The 18,428-nt window shown below is 43.9% G+C and overlaps 1 protein-coding gene across 1 annotated transcript in view; it reads right to left on the bottom strand.

The window, feature by feature from the left end:
- Positions 1-343: 343 nt before the first annotated feature.
- lrp13 (low-density lipoprotein receptor related-protein 13) overlaps positions 344-18,428 on the bottom strand; it is a 32,001-nt gene continuing 13,916 nt past the window's right edge. The window contains exons 7-21 of the mRNA XM_061907047.1: positions 17,358-17,490; positions 16,929-17,119; positions 15,125-15,311; positions 10,503-10,715; positions 10,245-10,422; positions 9,075-9,276; positions 8,825-8,989; positions 8,501-8,701; positions 4,932-5,481; positions 3,826-3,945; positions 1,412-1,519; positions 1,100-1,333; positions 688-1,039; positions 471-573; positions 344-408 (exon numbers count right to left, since the gene is read on the bottom strand). Of these exons, the coding sequence (XP_061763031.1) occupies positions 382-408; positions 471-573; positions 688-1,039; positions 1,100-1,333; positions 1,412-1,519; positions 3,826-3,945; positions 4,932-5,481; positions 8,501-8,701; positions 8,825-8,989; positions 9,075-9,276; positions 10,245-10,422; positions 10,503-10,715; positions 15,125-15,311; positions 16,929-17,119; positions 17,358-17,490 (2,964 nt within the window). The 3' untranslated portion in view covers positions 344-381. The remainder of the gene's footprint in view (positions 409-470; positions 574-687; positions 1,040-1,099; positions 1,334-1,411; positions 1,520-3,825; positions 3,946-4,931; positions 5,482-8,500; positions 8,702-8,824; positions 8,990-9,074; positions 9,277-10,244; positions 10,423-10,502; positions 10,716-15,124; positions 15,312-16,928; positions 17,120-17,357; positions 17,491-18,428) is intronic.

Raw genomic sequence — 18,428 nt, 5'->3', positions numbered from 1 at the left:
ATAGGCTCCAGCACCCCCCAAGGGAATAAGCGGTAGAAAATGGATGGATGTATTTCTTCCAGAACGTAGACAAGATAGGTTAAGTAATCATGAACCACTAATGGTAAACTAGCCGGTGGTCTTATTTCTGTTGATTGGAGTTTGTTAGTTTCAAATATTCCAATTAGTTTTTAATTCATTATCAAAGGACTACGCATGAATTTAAGACCAAGGTGTCCATATTTTCCAGCGAGAGCCACATACAGAAACATTACGCACTTTGATACACGTCAGTCACTGCCAACTTCAAAGGGGATGTCTAGCATTGGCAACCAAGTAACTGTCAAAAAAATCAGTCTGTTGATACATGGCTGGTTCAGTCTTTATTTAAAACATGTGTTGTCATTGGTCCACTGGTGACACGGCTTCCTGTAATAACAAAAAAACTGTAAGATTGACCCGCCTCAAATGTTAGAGTATTTGCTACATACGTTTCCGGCGTCTGTTGCAGAAGTCACTACACTGGGAGGGGCTGCAATTTTGCTCTCGAGATCCATCATACCAGTTTCCTTAACCGCTTCTGGACTTTCCCTTCTGCAGGGCACAAATGCAGCAAAAACAAAATGCAAATAGATGCAGATTTTAAATCCTAGTTTAGATTGAGGAACTTTGTGATTCTTTTGTTTGGTTACATTGTAATTTCAATACCTTGTACTGGAACTCTTCTTGCGCTTGATCACCACTGCAATGACAGCGATGACGACAACAACCGCGCAGGCGCCGGCAGTGCTGTACACAATGGGACCTTGCAGGGCCTTGTTCTGACACCAGTCACCGTTGTAGCCGATTGAACACACGCACGTCACTTTCTCGTCAGTCTCCTTGCAGAGTCCATTTCCACTGCAGCGTCTCTGGCCACATGTTTGGGCGTCCAGGTTTAAGAGCTGTTTGATCGTGTTGGTGGTAGAGTTGAAGCCAGTGACCGGTTGTCCAGTCGGGGAGATTGGAGACTCCGTGAAAGCCGGTACAGTGACTCCAGACCTTGGTTTTAGACCGACACCTGTAATGACGACATTGTGGTTAACAGGACAACACACAGGAAAACTTTGGGAAGACTCACAGTTCTCATCCGAGTAATCAGCACAGTCAATGTGGCCATTACAAAACTTTTCAGCCGACTGGCATGAGAGTTGATCCAGACATGACCTGCTGCCAGGTGGGCAGCGCTGTTCCGGGTAACAGTGGGTTGCGTTCACGTTGACATAGTCATGGGCACACTGGCACGTTCGACCCCTCGGGGTAGCCAAGCACAAGTGCTGGCAGTGGCCGTTGCTCACTCTGCACTGGTTCGAACCTGTTAAGATTTTTTTAGGTAAGACCAATTAATAAAAAAAGCTACTTGGAATGATTAATTCTGGTAAGTTTTACTCACCGATCTGACTAAGTTTGCTGAATGCCTTCATGCTGACCACTTCCGTACCAACTTCGAACCACAATTTCTTCAGCTGCTTCTCATCGGTGTACCAGAGCCTCGTCTTATCTGGATTTATGTAAAAAAATAAATACTGCTACATGCAAGGGTGGACAATATGGACTTTTATGCAACTATTGGTAATTGCTACACAAACACATGGAAGGGTATGTGCCTCCTAAAGTCATGTATACCATGCCATATTTGGTCAAGACAGTCTTCTTACTCAAGTTTCAGTTCTTGGCCATCATTCAACTTTCAGCGGCTTTGCACAAAATTAGCATGCTTTGAATGGAACATCTATCTCTGTGTTTACTGGAGTTGTCCAGTACATCTATCCATTTTCTGCCACTTGTCCCTTTTGGGGTCACTGAAACCTCAGATGCATTTGGGCAAAAGGCGGGGTACACCCTAGACAAGTCGCCACCTCATCGCAGGGCCAACACGGAGACAACATTCACACACTAGAGACCATTTTAGTGTTGCCAATCAACCTATCCCCAGATGCACGTTTTTGGAGGTGGGAGGAAGCCGGAGTACCCGGAGGGAACCCACAGTCACGGGGAGAACATGCAAACTCCACACAGATCCCGAGCCCGGGATTGAACTCAGGACCATTCACTAATCTGTGCTGCCGTGCCTTGTCTAGTACAGTTCCAATATTGTAGTCTGTCCAATAACTTTGTCCTGTGACCATATCGCCATACCATCAGGTGGCCAAATTTTTCGAGGACCGGATATTGAAAAGATTTATGGGTGATATTCTTCGCATTTTAAATAATCCAATGCTGATCCCAAAATGTCAAATTATCAAGTTCAAAAAATAATATCTGTGGCCTTGTTGAAAGTTATTTTTCTTGAGAATTGTTATACTAGCAATTGATGGGGACATCTCTGCGCTGCTGATCCGCCTCCGCTTGGGATGGTTTCCTGCTGGCTCCGCTGTGAACGGGACTCTCGCTGCTGTGTTGGATCCGCTTTGGACTGGACTCTCGCGACTGTTGGATTCATTGTGGATTGAACTTTCACAGTATCATGTTAGACCCGCTCGACATCCATTGCTTTCCTCCTCTCCAAGGTTCTCATAGTCATTGTCACCGATGTCCCACTGGGTGTGAGTTTTCCTTGCCCTTATGTGGGCCTACCGAGGATGTCGTGGTGGTTTGTGCAGCCCTTTGAGACACTAGTGATTTAGGGCTGTATAAGTAAACATTGATTGATTGATTGATCTGAGGGCTGTAAACAAAGGAAAAATGTAGATTTTAAGAACTCTGGATGCAAGCCTGTGCTCAATAGTGCCCCCTTTAGGGTGAAATATGCACCTATGTACAATTGAAATTTCTCACTATGTTTAGGTTCCAGGACGCCCATATAAAGCATCTACAAAAAGTCCTGTAATTGCCTTTGAATTGAAAATGACTAACACAATTTTAAAAAGATTAGTTTTGCACATTAACTGCAATGCTGCAGGCCTGTAATTGTAAACATTAGCAGTACCGTATTTTTTAAACTATGAGTCGCATATTTCCATATTTTGGCCAGGGGTGAGACTTATACTCAGGAGTGACTTGTGTAAAATTAACACATTACCGTAAAATATCAAATATTTACCATGAATTGATTAACATTGCCCCGACTTAAACAAGTTGAAAAACTTATTCGGGTGTTACCATTTAGTGGTCAATTGTACTGAACTGTGCAATCTACTAATAAGTTTCAATCAATCAGCTCATTCACGTGAGACTAGACGTATAAGATTTCACGGGATTTAGCGATTAGGAGTGACAGATTGTTTAGTAAACGTATAGCATGTTCTATATGTTAGTTATTTGAATGACTCTTACCATAATATGTTACGTTAACATAGCAGGCACCTTCTCAGTTGGTTATTTAACGTACACTTATCCAGCCTGTTCACTATTATTTTGAATTTCCTTTCAAATGTCTATCCTTGGTGTTGGGTTTTATCAAAATTTCCCCCAAAAATGAGACTTATACTCCAATGCGACTTAATTTTTTTTTCCTTAATTATGCATTTTTGGCAGGTGCGATTTATACTCCGAAAAAAGCGGTAAATATACTTGACAAATTGAATTGAAGATTAATAGCTGGGACACTTTCCCCAGCTGATGGCACCATCAAACCAATTTCTATCAAAGTAATGACAAAATATACTCAGCAAAATAAAATAAAAAAACAGGCAGGAATCTACGGTGCAGGTAGATAACCAGTTGGGGGGAATTTCTTTGCTTTGTGTAAAATTCTTAATGGGGGCAGTGTTTAATTGTACCTGTTAAATATGCTGTGGGCCAAACTTCAGAGACACTGACAGACGTTTTTAACTAGACTAGGAGTAACATTCGATTAGTCATTACCACTGACGGTCATCCAGACCAGGGTATCTTCACTGAGAGCAACCACAGCCAGTCCATCAGCAACCTTCAGTTCTTTGTACCCAGAGCCATCAAGTTGAATAGAACCAATCACGTCTACACCTGTGGAAATAGACCCTTATACATCACACTGCAGTTCATATTCAACCACAACAATGAAAAGTGTCAAAATCCTCAGGTCATTAAATCCATCGCAACTGGACCGTTCAGATATTCTTAGAAGAATCCTTGATTAATCTAGCAGGCTTCATTTGTTCACGCTCAAACCTAGACAGGACAACTCTAGCCTGAGAGGAAGGTGAAGGATCCAAAGTACTTATCCTCTAAAGAAGGGGACACACCCAGACATTATGCTGTAGAGGTGCAAGATGACCGTTAAGAGCCTATGAGAGACCTCTGCCAGCACTACAACAATCTCTAGGATGTAATGCCAAGGATTTCAAACAGACCGGTCTCACGCCATTTTGCACCACAAAGCAAAATAGCCCATCCATCCATCTTCCGCTCACCCGAGGTCAGGTTGCAGGGGCAGCTGCCTAAGCAGAGAAGCCCAGACATTCCTCTCCCCAGCCACTTAGTCCAGCTCCTCACGGGGGATCCCGAGAAGTTCCCAGGCCAGCCGGGAGAGTCTCACCAACGTGTCCTGGGTCTTGCCCGTGGCCTCCTACCGGTCGGACGTCCCCGAAACACCTCCATAGGGAGACGTTTGGGTGGCATCCTCTTAAGAGGCAACGTGGACCCCCCCCACAAATGGGCTCACCACCCATAGCAGGGGCCATAGGGCTTGGGTACAATTTGAGCTGGGCGGAAGCCAAAGGCAGGGACTCGACGGTCCGTTCCTCGGCTTCATAAACTAACAAAATAGCCCGTGTCCTTATTTAAGATTGATACATTGGATCCAACACCATCCTTAGACCATAGCTGTCCTATCCAAGTCTGAACATGATCTTAAGATGCCCGTTTGAATAAGAAGCAAATTGTACAACAACCTGAACAGTCTGAGTCAATGCCTTGAGAATACCAAAACCTGGATGAATTACAATATTCTCCAGCATGTTAGCGTCAATACAAGTGATTTTTTTTTTTACCAGCGTCAGCCCAGAAAACAGTGTCTCCGTTACTGGAGAAGACCAGAGAAGTTGGTCGGACAGCATCTTTCCACACAACTCTTCTGGCAGCACCATCCATGTCGGAGCACTCCACCGTGGCCCCCGCGCCGGTGTCCTGCAGACCCTGATTGGTGAAGCACAGAATCCCCCTGGGCGGATTAAGCGCTATGGATTCCACTCTCCCGATATCCTCCTTTATCAAGACAGCAGTAAAGCCACTTCTGCTGGAGGTGACATGCAGGCGGGGTTGCTTGTTGCTACTCCAGTAGACATTGAAGGTGACCCAGTCCAACGCCATGGCGGTGATTGTGTCTCCAAGCAGCTTGAGCAGGTGGCCTTGAGAAGTCAAATCCAACTTATTCAGTTTGAAGGAGCTGAGGGACGTTGTGCCATCGTCCGCCAAGAGGAGGACGTGGTCGTGTAAGCTGTAGTCCATTAGGGCGGCTTCGTTGACACTCGGCACCGGCAGGGCCGTGTGTTCAGGCCAGCCTTTCAACACGGCTGCATTGTGTCGAGCCTGCAGGTAAATCTGTACGGAACAGAAAGGGTTTCCTTTGATACATGGTGCCACATCACTTGTAAGGCTCAGTCCTGCAGGAAACCAATTTAAATCCAATTAACTTCCAAAATTGGTAATAACTCAAGACAAGGTTTTTCATTGTCCTCCCATTGGGTTGAGTTTCTACTTGCCCTGATGTGGCTTGTGCAGCCCTTTGAGACACTCGTGAATTAAGGCTATATAAGTAAACATTGATCTTACAAAAAAGAGCCCTAAGACTCATCTTTTTGGAAAAGCCTTGTATCCTTTTAAACTCTGTAGCACTTTGAGATTGATAAATGTTAAGTGCTTTACCAATAAAATTGATTATATTCAACAGGGACAACAACTGAGCGCTCATACGACTTACAAACTGATGCAATCACACGATTCCAGTAAATCTTACAAATTGTTAGGCTCAACCTATTATACCTGTGGCGCTTTCAGTGGCACTCCCGATTGGGTTACTACTGTATTTGAGACTATTTGGCTCGACAGTGGGTATTTTTGCAGCTGCATTAAAGTAGTACGGAGACAGAGTTCTTACTTCATACAAAAGACGTCGTAAAAAGTTTTTGCCTAAACAAATCGTACAAAAACCGGGTCATATAAATCACTGAACTGCAATACATTGTAAGAGTAAACCCTTGGATTAGACTGGCACCTTTGTTTATGACCTTCAATCCCTCAGAGGGCACTGTATCAAAACCTGACAATCTCTAAAAGGATATCACCACATGGGCTCACAAACACTTAAAAAAACCACTGGGAAATTTTCAAGTAATATTGGTTACACAGCCAAACATTCCCAAATATTAAACAGGTCTAGATTCTAAACACCTTCCCCTCAGAGTAAAGGTATTCATCTTATAAAAGTGGGGATATGTCCAGACTAGTGTTGTCCCTAAACCAATATTTTAGTACCGGTACCAAAATATATTGATACTTTTTTTAAATAAGGGGGAGCACAAAAAAAAGCATTTTACCAAAATACTCTTACAGTACATTAAACATGTTTCTTATTGTAATTTAGTCCTTAAAATAGTGAACATACTAGACAACTTGTCTTTTAGGAGTAAGTAAACAAAGGCTCCTAATTAGTCTGCTGACATATGCAGTAACATTATGTCATTTATCATTCTATTATTTTGTCAACATTCGGGACAAGCGGTAGAAAATTAATCTACTTTTTCATTTACTGTTAATATCTGCTTACTTTCTCTAACATGTTCTATCTAGACTTCTGTTAAAATGTAATACAGACTTATTCTTCTGTTTTGACACTTTACATTAGTTTTGGATGATACCACAAATTTATGCATCAGATACCAGGATCATAAATTTGTGGTATCATCCAAAACTAATGTAAAGTGTCAAAACAGAATAATAAGTCAGTATTAAATTTTAACAGAAGTCTAGATAGAACATGTTAGAGAAAGTAAGCAGATATTAACTGACTTATTATTCTGTTTTGACACTTTACATTAGTTTTGGATGATACCACAAATTTATGCATCAGATACCAGGATCAGGGCTTCACGGTGGCAGAGGGGTTAGTGCGTCTGCCTCACAATACGAAGTTCCTACAGTCCTGGGTTCAAATCCAGGCTCGGGATCTTTCTGTGTGGAGTTTGCATGTTCTCCCCGTGAATGCGTGGGTTCCCTCCGGGTACTCCGGCTTCCTCCCACCTCCAAAGACATGCACCTGAGGATAGGTTGATTGGCAACACTAAATTGGCCCTAGTGTGTGAATGTGAGTGTGAATGTTGTCTGTCTATCTGTGTTGGCCCTGCGATGAGGTGGCGACTTGTCCAGGGTGTACCCTGCCTTCCGCCCGATTGTAGCTGAGATAGGCGCCAGCGCCCCCCGCGACCCCGAAAGGGAATAAGCGGTAGAAAATGGATGGATGGATACCAGGATCATACATTGGTCATATTCAAAGTCTTCATGTGTCCAGGGACGTATTTACTGAGTTTATAAACATGAATTTTTAAAAATTGAAAAAACATCGATGTAATTGTAGTATCGACTAGGTACGCTATTGTACTTGGTATCATTACAGTGGGTGTTGGGTGTAGGTCCACCCATGGCATTTGTTTATATCAGGGTGCGAGCTTGCTGCTAGTTGTTAGCCATCGTATCCTACGGTGTGTAGTGAAGCATGTTTAGCTATTCCTCGTCCTCCAGTGATACTTGTAAGAAACTTAGTCGCCATGGAGGCGAGGATTAGTGATTTAGAAGTAGCTAACGCATTGCCAACTGCGAATACCATGAATTGATTAACGTGGACCCCGACTTAAACAAGTTGAAAAACTTATTCGGGTGTTACCATTTAGTGGTCAATTGTACGGAATATGTACTGTACTGTGCAATCTACTAATAAAAGTTTCAATCAATCAATCAAAGACATTGGCCGCTGGCTAGCCATGTCTTAACACCTCTTTGAGGGCGTTTCAGTCTTAGAACTTCACCTTTATCGTTAGTTTTTAAGCCAAAATAAGTGTTCTCCCTGATGTCTACACAGGGTCTGCTTGTACATTCTCCGTGTGTGTGTGCTGAAAAACATGCTCGTCTGCTCATAAAACCAGCAATTTCACGAGGCGCCGTGATCCAGTACTTTTCAAACAAAGTATATTACTGTGATGCTATTCTGGTATACCGTACAACCCTAGTCCGGACAATGTTATGCCAAATTGTTGCGCAAAATTACAGTTAATATCTCTGCTAGTACAAATAAGATTTAATGCTAAGAATGATTTCAATCCTATTAACTGTTGCACTGGTAGAGGTTTCACCCCATTCTAATTTAATACACCGCACGAGTCCATTGTCTTTGTCTATATTACAAAACATGCCTAGTTAACCTCTACACAGCTTTATCCCTTCTGAGGCTTTACTAGTTGGTCGCCAGTCTTTTAGTACGACTGTAAAATGTGCCAGACTTTGATAAAAAGGTGAAACAAAAACTATTGTATTCAAGGGTTGAATACATGAGGACTAACAGACACACCTTTGTGACAGTGGAGGGCGACAACAGCAATAGAAAAGCTGCATCAACCAAGTTGATACAAGTCAGAGCATCGTCAGCCAGAATAAGACCAGAAGGACACTTGCACACAGCTCGGAGCCCTGGGGCCAAAACGCACAAGTGAGAGCAGTCTTTTTTCTTGCAGGGATTTTCAGTGCTTAACTGTAACATTTGGTGGATAATCTACAGAGAGAAAAATTTTGATCATACATGTAAATTGCATTCAAAGACCGCAGTTAGTTAAACTTCAATTGGAACCACTTAGAATGTAATTGTGTCTTAATGAGAAATACCCAATTGACTTACTTTTATTCCAAAAGGTTGCCTTGGTCTCTTCAAGAGAACTCGAATGTTTTTGCCGGTAACTTTATGGGCAGCCTGCACCACTCGTCTTTTGGAGTCCGACCAGTAAAGCATGTCATTGAACACCGCCAGGGAGAACGGGTTGGCGGTCTCTTTCATCTGTAGGATCTGATCAGATTTATATGCAATTTATTAGATTGTACTTCTAAATCTTTTTTTAAAAATTGCAGGTTCTATTGCTCCAATATTTTACCCGAATGTCATCTCCATCCAACGTTGCAGAGCCTATTGCCTTGAGCCTTTCATCGGTCCAGTAGACCCTGTCAGCCAGAGTGTCTACTGCCACACCACCTGGCCAGCCCAAGCTGGAGATCACCACCGCCCTCCTCTCAGAGCCATCCATTCCAGCTCGTTCAATCTTGACTATGTTGCCGATTTCTGTCCAGAACATCAGCCTACGAGAATATGAAAATTGACACCCTCAGGATTCCAAGGGTGTCAGTCTTTGTCAGGGGCCACATCAGTTAGGGCTACAGTCAGTACTGCTTGTAAATTTAACAAACTCATAATTGCTTCATAATATAGAAAACCGTACCTTCATTTGATAATTCTTATCCGGATTTCAAATTTCAAAGCAAGATTTCAGAGTTTACCTACTTCAAAAAGGGTTACAATTACCTAAAAATGGCTTGTTGCATCAAGTTGTCAACTTTAGCTACATACCGTATATTTTTCTCTCAATATATGTATGCCAAAGACTCATGTATAAATGTAAGCAATGGCTACTTTATTTCTAATTACAGTTATATCGACAGTCCCAGGACCATTGACCTAAACGGGCTTTACTGTCAATTTCAAAAAATATTTTTTTTTGGACCATCACATTTTATGAGGACTGCAAAAATCAAGACTTAATCCTGACAGTAAAGCCCGTTTAGGTCAATGGTCCTGGGATTGTCCAAATAACTGCAATTAGAAATAAACTAGCCATGTATACATGGGTCTTTGGCCAGACAAATACCTAAAATGATTTCTGGTAACATTTTGACATGCTATTCCATCATTTGTGCATATTTATAATCTTCCATTTTCAAAACAGAGCTGCTGCGATCCTGTCGTTGCATATCTTGACTCGATATTTTGTGCATTTTCAACTCCGGTGGTAAAAATTAGGAGTATTTTGTTAGTTTCTGTGTTAGAAGTCAAGTTACTAGAATGTTTTTATATTGAAGCTCCCTTTTCACCAAATAGGAAGTTACAATGTTTACAGTTACGCTGTTGAGCGATTGTTATTACTACAGTACAACACGTCGACAAACAGACCCCTTTGGTTCTCAAATTGTGTCGGGAAAACTTTGACCATGTATGTAGACGTCGACTAAATGGGCATACCACGGACCAGGACAGACTGATTTAACCATACCCTTTTTCTGGTAACAAGGCCAGGGAGCGAGGCTGATCAAGGTCTTCATCCAGGATAACCGTCTGGTCTGGTGACCCAGCAGTGGCTAGTTCCATCGCAACAATTTGACTACTGACGCCATCAATCCAGTAGATATTTCTCCCAAGCCAGTCCACAGCTAAAGAATCGGCCCGCACACCTGAGGATACAATCATTGGTTAGCATTCATAAAATCACAAGTACTATGCATTTCTAGACCCAACTAAACCAATGATCTACCTCTGATTAGGGTCCCTGTGGTCTTCTGATCAAGAGAGGACCACCTGATGCTGTCAGTGTCGAGACTGACCCAAAACACCCTCTGCTTGTACCAGTCGTAGTCCAGAGATAAGACTGCTTTCTTGGCAGAGGAAGACAACACGTCCAAGCTACCACTGCGCAAACCAAACAGGAAGAGATCCGTTTGGACGGACAACAACAGTAAAGGTTCACCTGCGGGAGAATCATTTATTTAGTTTGTGTATTCAGAAACACGTCTTATAACAAAAATGTGTGTATTATTCAAAGAACTCCGGCTTATTGGTGATTTCCCAGTGCCCCCCCCCAAAAAAAGTATACGGGCTATAGAGTGTTTTCTATTCGGGCTCAAGTACTCCGGAATGCCCTCCAGGTAACAAATGCTACCTCAGTAGAAGCATTTAAGTCCCATCTTAAAACTCATTTGTATACACTAGCCCTTAAATAGACCCCCTTTTTAGACCAGTTGATCTGCCGTTTCTTTTCTCATCTCCTCTGCCCCCCTCTCTCTTGTGGAGGGGGGGCAGGCAGGTCCGGTGGCCATGGATGAAGTGCTGGCTGTCCAGACTCAGGACCTGGGGTGGACCGCTTGCCTGTGCATCGATTGGAGACATCTCTGCGCTGCAGACCCATCTCCGCCTGGAATGGTCTCCTGCTGGCCCCACTATAGACTGGACTCTCACTATCATGTTAGAGCCACTGTGGACTGGACTCTATCATGTTAGAGCCACTGTGGACTGGACTCTATCATGTTAGAGCCACTGTGGACTGGACTCTATCATGTTAGAGCCACTGTGGACTGGACTCTATCATGTTAGAGCCACTGTGGACTGGACTCTATCATGTTAGAGCCACTGTGGACTGGACTCTATCATGTTAGAGCCACTGTGGACTGGACTCTATCATGTTAGAGCCACTGTGGACTGGACTCTATCATGTTAGAGCCACTGTGGACTGGACTCTATCACGTTGGATCCACTGTGGACTGGACTCTCACTATTATGTTGGATCCACTATGGACTGGACTCTCACTATTATGTTGGATCCACTATGGACTGGACTCTCACTATTATGTTGGATCCACTATGGACTGGACTTTCACTATTATGTTAGATCCACTATGGACTGGACTTTCACTATTATGTTAGATCCACTATGGACTGGACTTTCACTATTATGTTAGATCTACTATGGACTGGACTCTCACTATTATGTTAAATCCAGTATGGACTGGACTTTCACTATTATGTTAGATCCACTATGGACTGGACTTTCACTATTATGTTAGATCCACTATCGACTGGACTTTCACTATTATGTTAGATCCACTATCGACTGGACTTTCACTATTATGTTAGATCCACTATCGACTGGACTTTCACTATTATGTTAGATCCACTATCGACTGGACTTTCACTATTATGTTAGATCCACTATCGACTGGACTTTCACTATTATGTTAGATCCACTATCGACTGGACTTTCACAATATGATAGACCCACTCGACATCCATTTCTTTCGGTCTCCCCTAAGGGGGGTCATCTCCAGTCATTCACAGACGTCGCACTGGGGTGAGTTTTTCCCTTACCCTTATGTGGATTCTGTACCACAAATGTCGTTTATGGCTTGTGCAGCCCTTTGAGACACTTGTGATTTAGGGCTATATAAATAAACAAACGATTGATATTAAACCATGCCAGTCTACACTGCATTGACTCACCAACTAATCACTTTTCTGTATTGCTCAAGGACTCTTGTGTAGATTACATAACATGTAATGGGAGTTCTTTAGTAAATATATATATTTTTTTTACAGACCATCTTTAAAGCACTTTCCGGATGCACCGTCTTATTTCCATGCCTACACTTTGAATCGGCTCTCCTCAGCCATGTAGGTTTTAGCACTTCCAAAGAGTCTACTGGAGGTATGAGTCAACTAAACACTAATTTATTAGAACCTCCAGGTTCTGTAACAGCTTCTTCCCTCGGGTCCTAAAACTCTTGAACGCATCATAATCCCCTCAATTCCCCCCAAAAATGGATTAACTGGCTGGAATATAAAGACAACATACATCCATAAACATGGATGCATATGCAAAAGTGCAATATATTTATCTGTATAGTAATCGATATCTGCACCTTATTGCTTTTTTCCATCCATCCATCCATCCATCATCTTCCGCCTATCCGAGGTCGGGTCGCGGGGGCAACAGCCTAAGCAGGGAAACCCAGACTTCCCTCTCCCCAGCCACTTCGTCTAGCTCTTCCCGGGGGATCCCGAGGCGTTCCCAGGCCAGCCGGGAGACAGTCTTCCCAACGTGTCCTGGGTCTTCCCCGTGGCCTCCTACCGGTTGGACGTGCCCTAAACACCTCCTTAGGGAGGCGTTCGGGTGGCATCCTGACCAGATGCCCGAACCACCTCATCTGGCTCCTCTCGATGTGAAGGAGCAGCGGCTTTACTTTGAGTTCCTCCCGGATGGCAGAGCTTCTCACCCTATCTCTAAGGGAGAGACCCGCCACCCGGCGGAGGAAACTCATTTCGGCCGCTTGTACCCGTGATCTTATCCTTTCGGTCATGACCCAAAGCTCATGACCATAGGTGAGGATGGGAACGTAGATCGACCGGTAAATTGAGAGCTTTGCCTTCCGGCTCAGCTCCTTCTTCACCACAACGGATCGGTACGACGTCCGCATTACTGAAGACGCCGCACCGATCCGCCTGTTGATCTCACGATCCACTCTTCCCTCACTCGTGAACAAGACTCCTAGGTACTTTAAGTCCTCCACTTGGGGCAGGGTCTCCTCCCCAACCCGGAGATGGCACTCCACCCTTTTCCGGGCGAGAACCATGGACTCGGACTTGGAGGTGCTGATTCTCATTCCGGTCGCTTCACACTCGGCTGCGAACCGATCCAGCGAGAGCTGAAGATCCCGGTCAGATTAAGCCATCAGGACCACATCATCTGCAAAAAGCAGAGACCTAATCCTGCAGTCACCAAACCGGAACCCCTCAACGCCTTGACTGCGCCTAGAAATTCTGTCCATAAAAGTTATGAACAGAATCGGTGACAAAGGACAGCCTTGGCTTAGTCCAACCCTCACTGGAAATGTGTTCGACTTACTGCCGGCAATGCGGACCAAGCTCTGGCACTGATCATACAGGGAGCGGACCGCAACAATAAGACAGTCTGATACCCCATACTCTCTGAGCACTCCCCACAGGACTTCCCGAGGGACACGGTCGAATGCCTTCTCCAAGTCCACAAAGCACATGTAGACTGGTTGGGCAAACTCCCATGCACCCTCAAGAACCCTGCCGAGAGTATAGAGCTGGTCCACAGTTCCACGACCAGGACGAAAACCACATTGTTCCTCCTGAATCAGAGGTTCGACTATCCGGCGTAGCCTCCTCTCCAGTACACATGAATAAACCTTACCGGGAAGGCTGAGGAGTGTGATCCCACGATAGTTGGAACACACCCTCCGGTCCCCCTTCTTAAAGAGAGGAACCACCACCCCGGTCTGCCAATCCAGAGGTACCGCCCCCGATGTCCACGCGATGCTGCAAAGTCTTGTCAACCAAGACAGCCCCACAGCATCCAGAGACTTAAGGAACTCCGGGCGGATCTTGTCCACCCCAGGGGCCTTGCCACCGAGGAGCTTTTTAACTACCTCAGCGACCTCAGCCCCAGAAATATTGCTTTTTTATCCGACAAAATATTCTTATCTGCAGTGTAAAGTTCAAATTTGAATGACGATTAAAAAAAAAAGTCTCTAAATACAAAAGTAAATCAATCGTACTTTAATTCCTTCAGGAGAGTTCCCTCAGGAAAATTAAAATTCCAGCAGCAGTGTATAGAATTAAAATCAAATTTAGAAATAATGGGGGCATAAATGGAAATAAAATTAAAAATAATAAAATGACAGTAAAAATAAACTAGTGAAGTGAATTATATTTATATAACGCTTTTCTCTAGTGACAAAGTGCTTTTACATAGAGAAACAATACCTAAGTTCAATTTAAACCAGTGTGGGTGGCAGGTGTGTAAAGTGTCTTGCCCAAAGACGGCAGTGACTAGGATGGCGGAAGCGGGGATCGACCCTGGAACCCTCAAGTTGCTAGCACGACCGCTCTACCAACCGAGCTATACCGCTATGCAGTAGTGACCATATTATGAAAATGTATTGCAGTTTTTTTGTTGGTTTATTTTAGCATTATTATTGTTTTACATCCCCCCCAGAGAGGAGTTGTACAGTCTGATGGCATGTGGGACAAAGGAGTTTGTTTTTTTTGTCCATTTAGTCCTGCACTTGGGATGAAGCAGTCCAGCACTGAACAGGCTGTTCTGGCTACTGATAACACTATGCAGAGGCTGACTGGCATCATCCATGATGCTCAGGTATCAAAGAGGTATCAGTAAGAAAGAAATGATTTTGCATAATAGTTGCCATTAGGTGGTGGATGCCATTCTAGTTAATTTTGGGAAACAATGTAAGGCATTGTCTCCACAATTGGATCGAATACTGTACATGTTTGCACTGTATGACCATGCAAAACTGTGATCCCAGAACATGCACATTCAGCCGTTAACTTTCACTTTACCCTTGATTTTGCAGTTTCGTTCGCCAGCCTCCATGATGTAGCCCGGGTGACAGTCGCACTTGTAGGAGCCCGGAGTATTTACGCACAGTTGACTGCACACAGCAGAACTGGGATCGTCGCACTCGTCAACATCAGCACAGGTGGTTCCGTCAGCCAGGAGTCTGTAGCCCGTTGCACAGTGGCAATGCTGCAAAGGCACAAACGTCGGAACAATTAAACCATAGGTTTCCATGTCTTGTTTTGGTAAACGTTGCTACAAACATCTTGTGTTTAAGTTCTTGAAAGGGTAGTGCAGCCTAGTGGGCCATTTTTTGGTATACAAGTTGGCATATTCTAAAAATATAATTCACCATTTAAAAAAAAAAGGGCGGTTTGCAACTTGCTCAGTTACATTTTAAAGCAAAAACAATTGGCAGGTTAGTGGTTTTACAAAACATGTGTTAACGGTCTAGATCTGCGGTCCCCAACTTTCGGCTCGGGGGACACACATGGTTACAAAAATTGGGCCGGGGGCCAGGCAATGAGCGAGATATAGATCTCATACATACAGATCTCTAGAGATAGAGATAATCTCACGCACTAATTGGCCTAAAGAGTGCACCAGACACTGCAGCAAAAGCGCGAGGTCACAAAGTCGATGGGAAAATATTTGCCTGCGTAGCTAAGAGACCAAGTGAAACAAATGTAGAAAAGAACAGATTTAAAAATAAATATTTAATTTGGGATTTCCCACGGGCCGGATTTTGGAAGCTGGCGGGCCGTATCATTTTATTCGGGCTGGTAGAAAACTTACCAGACAAACTTTATAACTGAAAAATAGAGACAGCACATGCACACAAAAGCAGTCCAAGAGAAGCAATGAACAGTTTGTAGTCATGTTATGATGGAATATACATTCAATGACAACTAACAAACTATTCAAATAGTTATTTGGTTACACATCGTAGTTGTGCCATTGAAAATCGGGATATTCTGTGTAAAATAGATTGGAAAGTTAACGCTCTAGGCATTTGTATATGTTGCAAACAAGCACAAACTTTTTGCAGTTAGTACTTTAACTTTAAAGCTGTTCCAAAAAAAGGTCAAATTGAAGCATGTTATCCTACATAAGAATTTTGAGGATTTTTAAGAACAAAAAAAAAAACAACTAAGAAATCACAGGTATTCACAGCCTTTGCCATGAAGCTCAAAAGTGGTGAGTCTTTGATGTTCCTACAACTTCGAGTCCCCGGTGGTAAATTCAGTTGGTTGGAAATTTGTTAAAGGCACACCTGTCTTATGAAAAAAAAGGGTCTCACACTTGACAGTGTATAGCAGAGCACAAACCAAGAATGAAGTCAAAGGAGCAGTTTGTAGACCGAGACAGGAATCCGGGGAAAGGTACAGACAAACATCTGCTGCCTTAAAAAAAAAAAGGTCCCAATGAGCACTGTGGCCTACATTATCTGTAAATGGTAAGAGTTTGGAACCCCCATAGCTCTTTCTGAAGTGGGCTGGCCATCTAATTGGGGGAGATTACCAATAACTTCATGGTCATTCAGCATTCTTGAGGAGAGGCTTCCAGAAGGCCAACCACCTATGCAGCAATCCTTCAATCAGGCCTGTATGGTAAAGGGACCAGATGGAAGCTATTTCTTCACACAAGTTTGCCAAAAATGCACCTGAAAATCTAAGACTATGCTAAACAAATTCAAACTTTTTTTTTAATGCAGCTGTCAGGAGACATTTATGGACACCTTTTGGAAAGAGGGTCTTGCTTAAAGTAGTTTTTCTGCCAACCTTTTTTCAAGGACTGTTCCCTTACCGGACCATTTGGTGTGCTGAAGCAGCTCTGGGAGCAGCGGCTGATGTCAGCTTCTGCACACTTGATCTGGCAGTTCCCATCCTCGTCTGAGCCATCCGCACAGTTTCTAATTCCATTGCACACCAGGAATGGATCCAAACACTCTAAACTGCCACATTGGAATTGATGAGGTAGACATGCCGGCAACTCACCTAGTACACAGATTTGACAAGTTTAGTGTAGACCTAAATCATTCTTACATGTTTCTTGATTTTGAGGGTTTTACCCCATAAACATTTATAAGCACAATACAAATCTTTAATACTATCCAACATGACCAGGTCACCAGTAAATAGTGAACTTATTCAGTAATATGAATCGCTTGGTAGAATTCTGCTAACAGGCAGTTGACAAACAGAAACCGCAAGATTCAAATTTACAGCAACTTACACTCTGTTTCATCACTTCCGTCATCACAATCTTTGGTACCGTCGCACTTCCAGGCCTTATGGATACATTCAGTCTTTGATGAGCATGACCACTGATATTCGCCACAACTCAATGGCATAGTTACAGGGCAATCCTGCGAGGGGAACAACGGATTACCCAATTGTCATACATTTCCTACTTTGGTTGTCTGATACAGTAACAAAATCTGATACTTTTTAAAATAAAAGGGGACAACTAAAAAAAATGTAATTATCCATCAGTCATCTTCTTCCGCTTAACCGAAATCGGGTCGCGGAGGAAAGTCTAAGCAGGGAAGCCCAGACTTCCCTCTCCCCAGCCATTTCGTCCAGCTCCTCTGGAGATCCCGAAGCGTTCCCAGGCCAGCCGGGAGACAGTCTTCCCAACATATCCTGGGTCTTCCCCGTGGCCTCCTACCGGTTGGACATGCCCAAAACACATCCCTAGGGAGGCGTTCGGGTGGCATCCTGACCAGATGCCCAAACCACCTCATCTGGCTCCTCTCAATGTGGAGGAGCAGCGGCTTTACTTTTAGCTCCTCACCCTATCTCGAAGGGAGAACCCCGGCACTTGGCGGAGGAAGCTCATTCCGGCCGCTTGTACCCGTGATCTTGTCCTTTTGGTCATAACCCAAAGCTCATGACCATAGGTGAGGATGGAAACGTAGAATAGACCAGTAAATTGAGAGCCTTGTGGGTCAGCTCCTTCACCACAACGGATCGATACAGCTTCCGCATTACTGAATACGCCGCACCGATCAGCCTCGGTAAATTGAGAGCTTTGCATTGCGGCTCAGCTCCTTCACCACAACGGATCGATACAGCTTCCGCATTACTGAAGACGCCGCACCGATCAGCCTGTCGACCTCACGATCCACTCTTTCCTCACTCAGAGGTACTCTAACTCCTCCTCTTGGGGCAAGATCTCCCCCAACTCAGAGATGGCGCTCCACCCTTTTCGGGCGAGAACCATGGACTCAGGAGGTGCTGATACCCATCCCAGTCGCTTCACTCTGCTGCGAACCGATCCAGTGAGAGCTGAAGACATCAGGAC

This window comes from Nerophis ophidion, linkage group LG07 (genome assembly GCF_033978795.1).
Source record: "Nerophis ophidion isolate RoL-2023_Sa linkage group LG07, RoL_Noph_v1.0, whole genome shotgun sequence".
Lineage (NCBI taxonomy): Eukaryota > Metazoa > Chordata > Actinopteri > Syngnathiformes > Syngnathidae > Nerophis > Nerophis ophidion.
The sequence above is the reverse complement of the archived record's forward strand: the minus strand, read 5'-3'. Positions and strand labels throughout refer to the sequence as shown.